The following is a 12,540-nucleotide window of genomic DNA, read 5'->3' on the forward strand; positions in this document are numbered from 1 at the left end:
AGACAAAAATTAAACTAATTTTTAAGAAAATTTTATATGAAATTAATTGAACTAAGTAATTTTAAATGATCATTTAGTCTTCAACTGACTCAAATGATTTAGAAAAAAAATAACGTGTCCTTCTACATGAAGTGAAAATAATAAATGTAGCAAAATGTTAACAAGTGGGGAATATAGTGAAGGCTTTGTGGGGCTTCTTTGTGCTATTTTAAATATCATTCTGTAGCTTTGAAATTATTTCATAATAATGTTCTTTTAAAAAAAGACCACTTACAAAATAATGGAAGTTTTTTTTTTAATTTAGTTTTGGTCCTTTTTGCCTAAGACATGATTCCCAAACCTACCTGATATTAAGAATTGTGGGGCACCTGGGTGGCTCAGTTGGTTGAGCATCTGAATTCAGCTCAGGTCGTAGTCTCAGGGTTGTGGAATTGAGCCCCACTTCAGGCTCCGCACTCAGTGGGGAATCTGCGTGGAATTCTCTCTCTCCCTCTCCGTCTGCCCCTCCTCCCACCCCCACATGCTTGCAATCTCTCTCTCAGATACATAAATCTTTAAAAAAAAAAAATAGTGTAAGGAACTTAAATACAGGTTCCCAGACCTGGCTCCATTTTACTGAACTAGAATCTTCAGGGAAAAGTCTGGGAATCTTAAGCTCGGGTATTTGTTATGATGTGGCAGGTTTAGAAAACATTACCTGATGGCCTTGAAAACAATTTTTTATTTGAATATAGATGACACGCAATGTTATGTCAATTTCAGGTGTGCGATATAGTGATCCAACTTCTCTATATGTTATGCTCTGCTCACCACAAGTCAAATAAAATAAATGGAATAAGAAAAAATAAAACAAAAATCAAACAAAATTTTAAAAATACAATAAACCAGGTAATACTCAGTGTTGGTGGACTCATGAGAAAACAGGAATGCTCATATGTTATAGATGTCAAACTGAGACAATATTTTTCAAGGCTGATTTCCATGACAATTAAAAGCATCCATAGTCATTTCAATGACAGTCCTAGGAATTTAATTTAATACCTATTAGTATTTAAAAAACTATGTACAAAGGATTTCAATCAACATTGTTTCTCATAGTTAAAACTACAAATAGCCCAACTATACATAAATATTGGAATGGATGTGTGTGTGTATTATCTTTATTTTAAAGGAAAATATTTGAACTGATTCAGAGTAAAATGTGAGTAGTATTATTTCTCGAGGCAGGAATAAAGCTGATATTGTCCTTCTACCTTGTCTGTATTTAATTTTACTAATTTTACTGAGGACTTTTTCTGGTATCTTGGGAACTTGCTCAACCCAGGCTTAGGACAACCTCGAAGTGTCAGAGATTTTAACATTCCCAGAGTAACATCTACCAGTAAATAACCAATGCCTGTGGATAAACACTCCAGTTTCCCATTGCTAATTGGGGTAATTCTGAGGGGCATTCTACATGGTATTTTAGACTTAGAGGGTCCCCAGCAGGATTGGGCCAGTTACCTGTTGGCCATGTCTGTCTCTGGTGCTATAGTTCTAACGAACTTTTTTGTCCTAAGATTATATACAAAATAACATTTGTTATATACTACTTTCAATGGTTTTGTGTCCTTTTATCTGAATATTTTATGTCTGTATTTAACAGGAAAAAGGCACTTCAATTTTGTTTTCCAAATAGCTGACCAATGATCCCAGCACCATCCCTCAGTAATCTAACCTCTCCCTGCTAATTCAAAATATTTGTCAGATTTCTAATATTTCTCTGTATTTGGGCTTGAAAATGGCTTTCTCTACTGTTTATTTGTCCTATATTTATTCTGCTATAATATTGTTTTTAATATTATAACTTCACAATACTTTGTATCTGTCAGCATAACTTTCCAAAATTATTATTCTGGATTGTTGGAAGACTTCAGTGTTTGTTCTACTTTAGAGGCCACGCTAGAGTTTTGTAAAGTGACATTGTCCTAAGATAATTTAGAGGAGACCATAGTTTGTCACAGGCTCTATAGGTATGAAAATCCACCAGCAAGACTCAGTGCCGCACCTCATGGGAAGACCTCACAGAGACCCTTCACAGGGGAACCATCAGGTTAGGTTTATAACCTAAAGTCCTTAAAAGGGGGGTGCTGTCTGAAGCATCTATATTTATAGGGTGATTCCGCCCTGCAGGAGAAGGAGGTTGTCAAGATTTTACAACTCGAAATCCTATTTTTCAACTGAAAATAACTGTATTGTCTAATTACAACAACCAAAAATGGAACGCATGCTAATGGGAAACAAAACAAAAATAACCACCCTTTCCCTTCAAAAACAAAAACAAAAAACAAAACAAAACAAAAAAACAGAAAGGGAAATAAAGTAAAAGGTTGTTTTTTAAAATTTTATTTTAAACGTCACTTTCTATGTATTTTCCAGATTTCCTTGCCTCGCTATGACGGGTAATTCTGGGTTTTACTTGCAGGGGAGTGGAGGGGAGAGAAGTGGGTATTTAATGGTTTAGAAGAGAAAGAAGTAATTATTTAAAGCCTCCGGCAGAAATCAGGAGACAGGCAAACATAAACTGCAAAATATCATGATCAATTTGGTCTTAAAGACTGCCAAACAGGAAAAAAAATAGGAATGCGACGTAGCGTAGCGAAGAGAAGACACGGATGAAGAAAATGGTGGCTCCGCCCACGCTCCCGCCCCCACCCTCTTGCCGCAATGCAGGTGGGAACCATAATTGGGTATCTGAGCTCACAGTGACGTGGCCCTTACGAGACCTAGAGCTGACGCGTGGGTTCGTGTCTCCTCCTAGTTGCAGTCTGGCAGTCGTTTGTGGCTGTGCGCGGTCTCGCTCTTGCCTTGAAGGCAGGCGAGCCTGCAGCCCAGGGAAGGAGGAAGTCGAAGAAGCTGACCCTGATTCGTAGCAGGTTAGTGGGCGCTGACTGGGGTGGCAGAGGGCTAAGACCAGAGCGGGTTCAGGACTGGATTCTTTCTACCCTTACCCAATACCCATTTTTATGGTGCAAGAAATGGAGGGCTTGGTGGGAGGAGATCGAGAGGAGCCAAGAGTTGGGAATGGGTACCAGTTAGGATGTTCTAGGAGTGAAGATCTCCTGGGCGATCCGGCGTCTGGAAGGGAAGGGCCAGAGAAGGGGACAGCGAGGAAACAGCCTGATTCTTGCAGGGCGACGGGAGGGTGTCGCAACCGTTGGCCCTGGGGATGGCGGACTCCAGGGGGGGTCTAGGCCTCCGTTCTGAAATCTGTTCTCCACCCTCCGTCCATTTTGGAGCCGGAAATGGTGGGCTGCGGCAAACGGTGGGGGAGGGGGGCGGAGCGGGGCGGAGATGATGGCTGCTGCAGAGGATCGGGACAGAGATTAGGTTCGGGAAACGCTTCCCTTCTGCGGAAGACGAAGCGTCCCTTCGAACGGAAGCTTTCTGGCTGAGGTATAGTCGGGGAGCAAGAAGCTGTTTCTGATCGCTGCAGGTCGGTGTGAGCGTGGGCGCTGCTTGCGGACCTTGGGGTAAGCAAGACAAAGCGCTGAAACCTCAGCGGGTCCAGTTTGTAATGCCCACGCTACCTCTTCGCCCTTCGTCCATTTTGATGCATAAAATGGTGGGCAGTGAAAGGAGGGTGAGTTCCAGAAAGGCTAGTGGGACCCAAACATATTGAAAATTTTTATAAACTACGTCACCATCCAGCAAGCTCTTTTGGCTCCCCCGCACAGCAGGTTGTCCATTAGCGTTCAAGAAATGGTAATTAGGTGACGGGAAGGATGAGACAGGGGTTAAGGGGCCTAAACAAGAGGTGAAACTGGTTTGGAAATAATCATCTTTGATTACAATGCCTATTTCTGGAGGGCGGGGTAGCGCATGAAAGGGCAGGAAATGAAGCCGTGATACAGGATGGAGGAGAAAGAGAAGGTGGCAACATTTGATTAACGGAAACCTAAATCAACAACGGAGCTGGTGCCCCTGATACTGGCCCTTTAATCAAGTGATCAGTCTTGGCCACTGTCGCATTTTTGTCTGCAGGTCTTTAGGTCGGTTGGTGCAGCAGATTGCAAGGCTAAGAGAGGAAGACCGCTTCTGATCCCTGCAGGTAGGGGGCTGCTTGGGACCCTCTGGTGTATGGTTATCAGGGGTTAAGACAGAATCTGCGGGACTCACTGTCCTTTCTGCCCGAGTTAAGTGCGGGAGGTGCGAGGAGTGACCTAAGGAAAAATTGACGCGGAAAATGGTGGGCTTTGGAGGAGGGCTGGGTCTGGGGCGTCCCCTAGAGGGCGCACGAAGTCTCTCAAATGGGAAAACCTTTTCTGATCGCTCTGAATCCTGTTGTTAACAACGCATTCCATCCTTCTTGCTTTTTATCTCCTAGGAAGAGTAAGCAGGAAAAAAACCTCAACATGGAAAATGTACCCCAGGAAAGCAAAGGAGACGAGCAGCCTCCAGTGCAGAATGAAGAAGAAGCCCACCCTTTGGGAGGTGGTGAAGGCCAGGAGCCTGGAGGAAATATTAGAGCGGGTTGGGCCCCACCTGCCCCTGATGTTAGAGAGGATATGCCCAATAGGCTTGTTAATAACCTTGACATGATAGATGGAGATGCAGATGATATGGAACGGTTCATGGAGGAGATGAGAGAGCTAAGGAGGAAAATTAGGGAGCTTCAGCTGAGGTACAGTTTGCGCATTCTGATAGGGGATCCCCCTCACCATGACCATCATGATGAGTTTTGCCTTATGCCTTGAATGCTGAGGTTAATAATAATAAACCCCCTGCTTCCCAAAGTTGCATTTTCTTGATGTACCCTTTACTGTGAACCTGTGGTGTTCTATCATTTTTCTGATTGGAGATTTCATTTTGACTTAACTCTGGAAGTTTTTCTGTCCGCAGGGGAGTTTCATCAACTTGCATGGAAAGATGTTTATTACATACTGTGAACATAATAAAGCAGTTTAAAAAGCAGTCTGTAGATATACTATCTCATTTAAAAGCATGCATATTATATGTGTCAGGATGTTTTTTTCTTACTTTGTTTAATTTCTCTTGATGACCTGTTTTTTCTCATTTTTCCAAAATGAATACATGTGTATTATGTGTGTCAGAAAAAAGGTAAGAGGCAAAGAACTTGCCTGTTGGCTTATAAAGGGAATGGAGATAATCAATAAATACTTGAGACACAATTTAAAGACACGTAAATCTTATATTACCTCTTATAATAAGATCTCTTATTTAGAAGCACAAACCTGGTCATTATTACAGATACATTTCTTTACAGTCAGCCTATTAATCTATAAATAAACATAACACATGCACCCTGTAGATGCTCTTCATGTTTAGAGAAGGGCCCAAGGAGTATGTCTACCATCAAGTCTAATTAAATGCCAAGTGGGTGACACCTTTTTTTTTAAAAAGATTTTATTTATATGAGAGAGAGTGCACATGAGTGGGTGGAGGGGCAGGGGGACAAGCAGACTCCCTGCCGAGCAGGGAGCCCCCTCACAGGGCTCCATCCCAGAACCCCGAGATCATGACCTGAGCCAAAGTCAGATGCCTAATTGAGCCACCCAGGCACCCCTGGGTGACACCTTTCTAGACCTTTGCTTCTGTGTCTCCATTCCCCAGGTAATGCCATGACTGCTAAGCACTCCTTCCCCTTCTGTTAGGTTTTGCTTTCTCCACTGGTCCCCACCACTGCTGATGTGCTGGAGTCCTAAAGGTGACAAAGACCTACTGATTTCTCTTGAACCTTCAGTGGTCTGAATTCCCATTTTGCCCTTTCAGAAATTTGGAGAATGCCCTTTACTGCTTTGTAGTTATACTTAGTCCAGGTGGGTACTTCCCTAGTGCTGCTTAGGGGTCCAAATAGCCCTTTAGGGTTTTTCTCAGACTTTCTTATCCCCTTCCCCTAGATAAATCTGAGTGACACTGATATTGTGTTCAAAATTGGACTATCCTTTCCATCCTCTGATGAATATGGCCTGTTTCCTTGACTCCATTTTCTGTGCAGACAGTGCTACAGGTTTCACTCAGCACATGCACAGGTGTGGGGGTGGCTTTATGTCCATAGCATCCTAACCCTAGAATCCCCAGTAGTCTCTACTCACGCTAACCTACATGGATCAAAGAAGTTTCCCTCTTTGCTTTGATTTTTGCTATGCCCAATAAACCTATAATCACAGGACAATGGGAAACTGGCTGAGACTAGAGACCTAGTAGGTAGACCTTTGTTTTAGAGTATTTTCCATCACACAGTCATCACTGGTCCCCAAGTAGACTGTGCCTTTCTCATAGTAAATAATATTTCCCAATTTGTCCTGGTACCCTCGGTTCCTAGCATAGAGACTGGTAAGTTGCAGGGTACAACAATTAAGTATAGCCGAGTCAAGTGTCCTGCAATCTGGGCTCAGGTTTGCCTCTGATCACTTATGGGCCAGTTAGTTTTTTTCCCTACAGACTGTAGCTTGCAATTGAAAAAGGAACACAACAGAGAAAGCATTATACAACAATTTCAACACATGGATTTACTGTAATGTTACATATGTCAGTGTTTATCAGCATATGCTATACAGACCAACTGCATCATAATCACTGGCTAAAAATCCAGTCAACTAGGTTTTACTCCACGCCCACTAAATCCTACAAGTTCATCAGACATCTCTGGACTTAGATAAATTAAAGTGGAGACCCCCAGGTTTAGTTCAAGTTTGGGCACTCCCCTCCTCATGCATATATGAAATTACTTTTTAAGTGCCTTAATTAACATATATCTATATCTATCTATCTATCTATCTATATCAGGCTTTATTTTTCCACCAGACTGTGCCTTTTTTAAAGAAACAACTGTCTTATTTTTATGTTGTTATCTTTAATGCATAGGTTCTCAACCTTGGCAGCAGGTTTGAATTACCTGAGAATTTGAAGTAGAGCTCAGGATCCACTCCCAACCAGCTGAATCAGACTCATTGGAAATGACACCAAAGGATCATTACATTGTAAAAACTCATAGTCATTCCGATATACGTGTAGAGTTTAGAACAACGGAGTATAATTTGTGACCTAAGTACCTCTGGTTTATTTTCTCTGCACTACCCCTGATTGACTGTGTGATCCTAAGCAATTCATTTCACTGATCTAGAATTTAGATCTTGTGAAATACACATCAAAGTGAAGGAATTACACCCTATATTTTTTTGTTTATTTTTTTAATGTTTTTTTATTATGTTAGTCAACATACAGTACAACCCTGGTTTTTGATGTAAAGTTTGATGTTTCATTAGTTGCGTATAACACCCAGTGCACCATGCAATACGTGCGCTCCTTACTACCCATCACCAGTCTATCCCATTCCCCCACCTCCCTCCCCCTGAAGCCCTCAGTTTGTTTCCCAGAGTCCATAGTCTCTCATGCTTCATTCACCTTCTGATTACACCCCCTTTCTTTATCCCTTTCTTCCCCTACCGATCTTCCTAGTTCTTATGTTCCATAGATAAGAGAAATCATATGATAGTTGTCTTTCTCTGCTTGACTTATTTCACTTAGCATTATCTCCTCCAGTGCCGTCCATGTTGCAGCAAATGTTGAGAAATCGTTCTTTCTGATAGCTGAGTAATATTCCATTGTATATATGGACCACAACTTCTTAATCCAGTCATCTGTTGAAGGGCATCTCGGCTCCTTCCACGATTTAGCTACTATGGACAATGCTGCTATGAACATTGGGGTGCATATGGCCCTTCTCTTCACTACGTCTGTCTCTTTGGGGTAAATACCCAGTAGTGCAATGGCTGGGTCATAGGGTAGCTCAATTTTTAAATTTTTAAGGGACCTCCACACTGTTTTCCAGAGTGGCTGTACCAACCTGCATTCCCACCAACAACGTAGGAGGGATCCCCTTTCTCCACATCCTCTCCAGCAATTGCTGCTTCTTGCCTTGTCATTTTTTGCCATTCTAACTGGCGTAAGGTGGTATCTCAGTGTGGTTTTGATTTGAATTTCCCTGATGGCTAATGATTTTGAACATTTTTTCATGTGTCTGTTAACTATTTGTATGTCATCATTGGAAAAGTGTCTGTTCATATCTTCTGCCCATTTTATGATTTATTTGTTTCTCACGTATTGAGTTTGGAAGTTCTTTGTAGATCTTGGATACCAGTCTTTTATCTGTAGCATCATTTGCAAATATATTCTCCCATTCCATTGGCTGCCTCTTAATTTTTTTGACTGTTTCCTTGGCTGTGCAGAAGCTTTTTATCTTGATTAAGTCCCACAAGTTCATTTTATCTTTTGTTTCTCTTGGCTCATAGAATTTTTAATTTCTGCCAGATTCGCTCTCATTTCCACCCTTAGAGATTCTATATTCTCATTAACATTTTCGTTAAGACTTTTTTCAAGTCTACACATCATCTTGACCATTGTTACTATGAATTCCATTTCTGATAATTTGGTTATATCCATATCCATTAGTTCTGTGGCAGAGGCCACAGACTCATTGTCTTTTCTTTGCTGGGAGGATTTCTCCTTCTCGTCATTCTGATGAGGAGAGGTTGAGGGGTTGTCCAGAGCCCAAATTATTGACCGGGACCCAGGCCGTTCGCCCTTGTTTTATAGGGATCTTAGGGATGTGGGCTTCTTGATTTTTCAGCCTGCCTTCTGGGGGAGGGGCCTGCCGCGCCGATACTCAGGCAACCCTCTTTGGGTAGAGTCTCCATGTCCCCTGCGAGGGGGAATGGGGATGGGCACACTGTGAGCTGGTATTTCCAGGCTTTTGTTCTCTGATGGCTTTCACTGGCAGCTTGCTTTGCCTCTTCTGAGAGTCAGAGCAGCAGTGGCCGAATCTCAGCCTCTGTCTCAGAACAGAGGGATCGCGGACCGTTCTCCACTGATGTTCTGGCCACTTTAACTCTGTTTCTGTTGGTGCTGCTCAACCCTGCAGCATCCCGGGATATGCGCCCCACACCCGGTGTCCCAGCCCTCACTTCCAGGGCCTGTGCGTCTCTGTCCTTTGTGTTTCTAACACCGCCAGCCGCCAGCCGCCAGCCGCCCCTGCGTGCTCCGGAGCTCCCGGTCTCAGTCTGGCTCCAGTGAGCGCACCGGATCTGGTGGTGCGCGTTCCCGGCTCATGGTCTCAGTCTGCTCTCTCGTGGGTGCCCATCCGCGAGTCCGCCCGCTCCCCTGTGCAGGTGGCTACTGCTTCCCGGCGCCCAAACACGGCGGCTCCCTCCCCCTTCCGTTTATCTTCTGATATCTGTGCAAGGTTTTACGGCTCCCCACTTCCGTACCTCAATACTCAGCGCTGGAGATGTTCATTTGTAGAGATCCAGATCTATCTTCCTGTGTCTCATGCTGATTCCGTGGATGTTCAGGATGGTCTGGTACCTATCCAACTTGACTCAGGGACCGCTGAAAAAGGGGTCCCCTACTCCTCTGCCATCTTAACTCCTCCTACACCCTAAATTTTTAAAATAGTTTATGCGAGGGCACCTGGGTGGCTCAGTTTGTTAAGTCTCTGCCTTTGGCTCAGGTCATGATCTCAGGGTCCTGGGGTGGAGCCCTGCATCAAACCCTGCATCTGGGGCTCCCTGCTCAGCAGGGAGTCTGCTTCTCCCTCTGCCCCTCCCCCCATTGTCTTTGAGGATGCTCACGCATGCGCGCTCGCTCTCTCTCTCTTTCTCTCTCTCTCTCTGATAAAATCTTTTAAAAAATAGTATATGTGAGTGTTCCTTCAAGTTTGCTAGTGTATCAAATGCTTCAGAATCACATGTGGAGCTTGTTTAAAATACAGAATCCTGTCCCTTCACCCAAGACTACCCTTTAGTAACGGTGCCTAGGTAACTGCAATGTTAACAAACTCCCAGGTGATTCTGTTGCACACTAGAGTTTGAGAGTTACCTGTGTATGCATTTTTATCTAAAGTACATTAAGGACAAACCAATAAAATAACTAAAAGAGAATATAGATATATGTTAGTCTGTATTCAAGGAAAAGAGCATAGAGGAGAAGGCCTATCTGAGCATTAGAAAAATAAAAGACAAGGGGTGCCTGGGGAGCGCAGTCGTTAAAGTGTCTGCCTTTGGCTCAGGGCGTGATCCCGGCGTTCTGGGATCGAGTCCCGCATCGGGCTCCTCCGCTGGGAGCCTGCTTCTTCCTCTCCCACTCCCCCTGCTTGTGTTCCTTCTCTTGCTGGCTGTGTCTCTCTGTCAAATAAATAAATAAAATCTTTAAAAAAACAAAACAAAACATGATTTCCTCAACTGAAGACTATGCAATGCTTTTCTCTCATTCCAATGTGGGTAACATATAAACAATAAAATGAATAAAAATTTCATTCCTCTTGCCAATTTAAAACTTTGGTTGTGAGAGTCCATCCTAGCCATTTTGAATTGATCCCATTACTAAGGAGTGTTTATCTTCTTGTCTCAGGGAAAAAGTGGGAAGTTGAAAATAAGCATAAATATTCATTTGTATTGGTTTCCTGTGACTGCTGTAAACAAACAAACAAACAAACAAACAAACAAAACTACCACAATACAAATTTATTCTCTCACAGGTCTGGAGACCAGAAGTCAGAAATTAATTACCACAGGGTAATGCTCCCTGTGGAAGCTCTTCAGAAGAATCCACTCATTGCAGTGCAACTGTTATCAAAGCTACAATAATCAAAATAGTGTGGTGACATAATGACAGACATGTAGGACAATGGGATAAAATAGACATCTCAAAAATAAACCCACACATGCGTAATCAAAAGAAAGTCAACAAGGGTGCCAAGAACATTCAATAGGTAAAGAACATACTTTTCAACAAGTGGTCGTGGGAACACTGCATATTCATAGGCAAAAGAACAAGGTTGGACCATTAACTTACACCATATACAAAAATTATCTCAAAATGGGTCAAAAACCTAAACCTAGAGCTAAAACCATAACTCTTAGAAGAAAGCATGCGGAAAGCTTCACAGTATTGGATTGCTCCCTTTTGAAAGGAGAATATCTATTATATGCCTATCCCACCATCATATTTGGAAGCACTTAAATTATTTCACAGGCTCACAGCTAAAGAGGATTTTTGCCTCTGGATGAATCATACTTCTAGTCTCACCCAGACTTCATTTAGCTAGTGAGATGAGACTTTGGAGTTGATGCTGGGATAGGTTAAGACGTTGGGGTATGTTGGAATGGAATAAATGTATTTTATATTTTCTATATGAGAAGGACATAAATATTGGGGGGGCCAGAGGGTGGAATGTTATGTACTGAATTGTGCCCCCCGCCAAATTCATAGGTTGAAGCTGTAACCCCCAGCGTGACTATATGTGGAGATATGGTCTTTAAAGAGGTAAATAAGGTTAAATAAAGTCTTAAGGGTGGGGCCCCAATGAAATAAGCGTTCTCCTGAGAAAAGGAAGAGACTCCAAGAGTGTTTGCTCAAAATAAAAGGGCCATATGAAGATAAAGCAAGAAGACAGCCATCTGCAAACCAAGGGAAGAGGCCTCAAGAGAAACCAAACCTGCTGACAACTTGATCTTGGAATTTTAACCTCCAGAACTGTGAGAAATTAATTTCTGTTAAGTCACCCAACCTGTAGTATTTTGTTATGACTGAATTAGAAGGCCAGAACAGGATGTAACACAAATTGGTGATTGCCAGAAATTAGGTAGATAGCATAAAGGAGGGAAACTACTTAATGAGTAAGTAGCTTTACTTTGGAATGATAGAAATGTTTTGGAACCAAGTAGAGGTGGTGGCTACACAACATTGTTAATGCACTAAATACCACTGAATTGTTCACTTTAAAAATGGTTCATGTTTTTTTTTTTAATTTTTATTGTGGAAAAATACACATAATGTAATATCTACATTTTAATCATTGTTAAGTGTACAATTTAATAGCATTAAGTACATTCACATTGTTGTAGAATAATCACTGCTATCCATTTCCAGCAATTTTTCATCATTTCAAACTGAAACTCTATACCCATTAAACAATAACTTCCCATTCTCCATCTCTCACTGCCCCTGGTAACCACTATTCTACTTTATGTCTGTATAAATTTGACTCCTGTAGGACCCTTATATAAGTGAAATAATACAGTACTTTTTTTGTGTGTGTCTGGCTTATTTAACTTAGCATAATATTTTCACGGTTCACCTATACTATAGCGTGTAGCAGAATTTTATTCTTTCTTAAGGCTGAATCATATTTTTTAATGTATATACCACGTATTATTTGTCCATTTATTTCTCAATAGACACTTGGGCTGCTTCTCCCTTATGGCTATTGTGAACAATGTTGCTATGAGCATGGGAGTACAAGTATCTATTTAAGCCTCTGCTCTCAATTATTTTGGGTATATACCCAGAAATGGATTCCCGGGAACATATGATAATGATATGTTTTGGGTTTTTTTTTTTTTTTTTTAGTTAACAGCATGTTGGTGCTGCTGTACCACTTTACATTCCCATCAGCAGTGTACAAGTGTTCCCATTTTCCCCACATCCTAACACATTGTTTTCTGAGGTTTTTTTTTTATAATAGCCATCCTAATGGGT

The 12,540-nt window shown here is 42.0% G+C and overlaps 1 protein-coding gene across 2 annotated transcripts; it reads left to right on the forward strand.

Moving 5' to 3' along the window:
• Nucleotides 1–2,798: 2,798 nt before the first annotated feature.
• Nucleotides 2,799–4,953, forward strand: BEX5 (brain expressed X-linked 5). 2 transcript variants are annotated; one of them, XM_045789470.2, is made up of 3 exons: nt 2,799–2,915; nt 4,024–4,090; nt 4,367–4,953. In XM_045789470.2, the coding sequence occupies exon 3, from the start codon at nt 4,395–4,397 to the stop codon at nt 4,734–4,736; it is 342 nt and encodes a 113-aa protein (XP_045645426.1). In that variant the 5' UTR covers nt 2,799–2,915; nt 4,024–4,090; nt 4,367–4,394; the 3' UTR covers nt 4,737–4,953. The 2 variants fall into 2 exon arrangements, with proteins under 2 accessions (XP_045645426.1, XP_045645427.1); XM_045789471.2 differs by lacking the exon at nt 2,799–2,915 and adding an exon at nt 3,320–3,512.
• Nucleotides 4,954–12,540: the final 7,587 nt, after the last annotated feature.

This window comes from Ursus americanus, chromosome X (genome assembly GCF_024610735.1).
Source record: "Ursus americanus isolate L20-20 chromosome X, mUrsAme1.1.p, whole genome shotgun sequence".
NCBI lineage: Eukaryota > Metazoa > Chordata > Mammalia > Carnivora > Ursidae > Ursus > Ursus americanus.

Excerpts from the sequence above, each read along its gene's own strand:
- BEX5 (XM_045789470.2), top strand. The coding sequence starts at position 4,395 with ATGGAAAATGTACCCCAGGAAAGCAAAGGAGACGAGCAGCCTCCAGTG.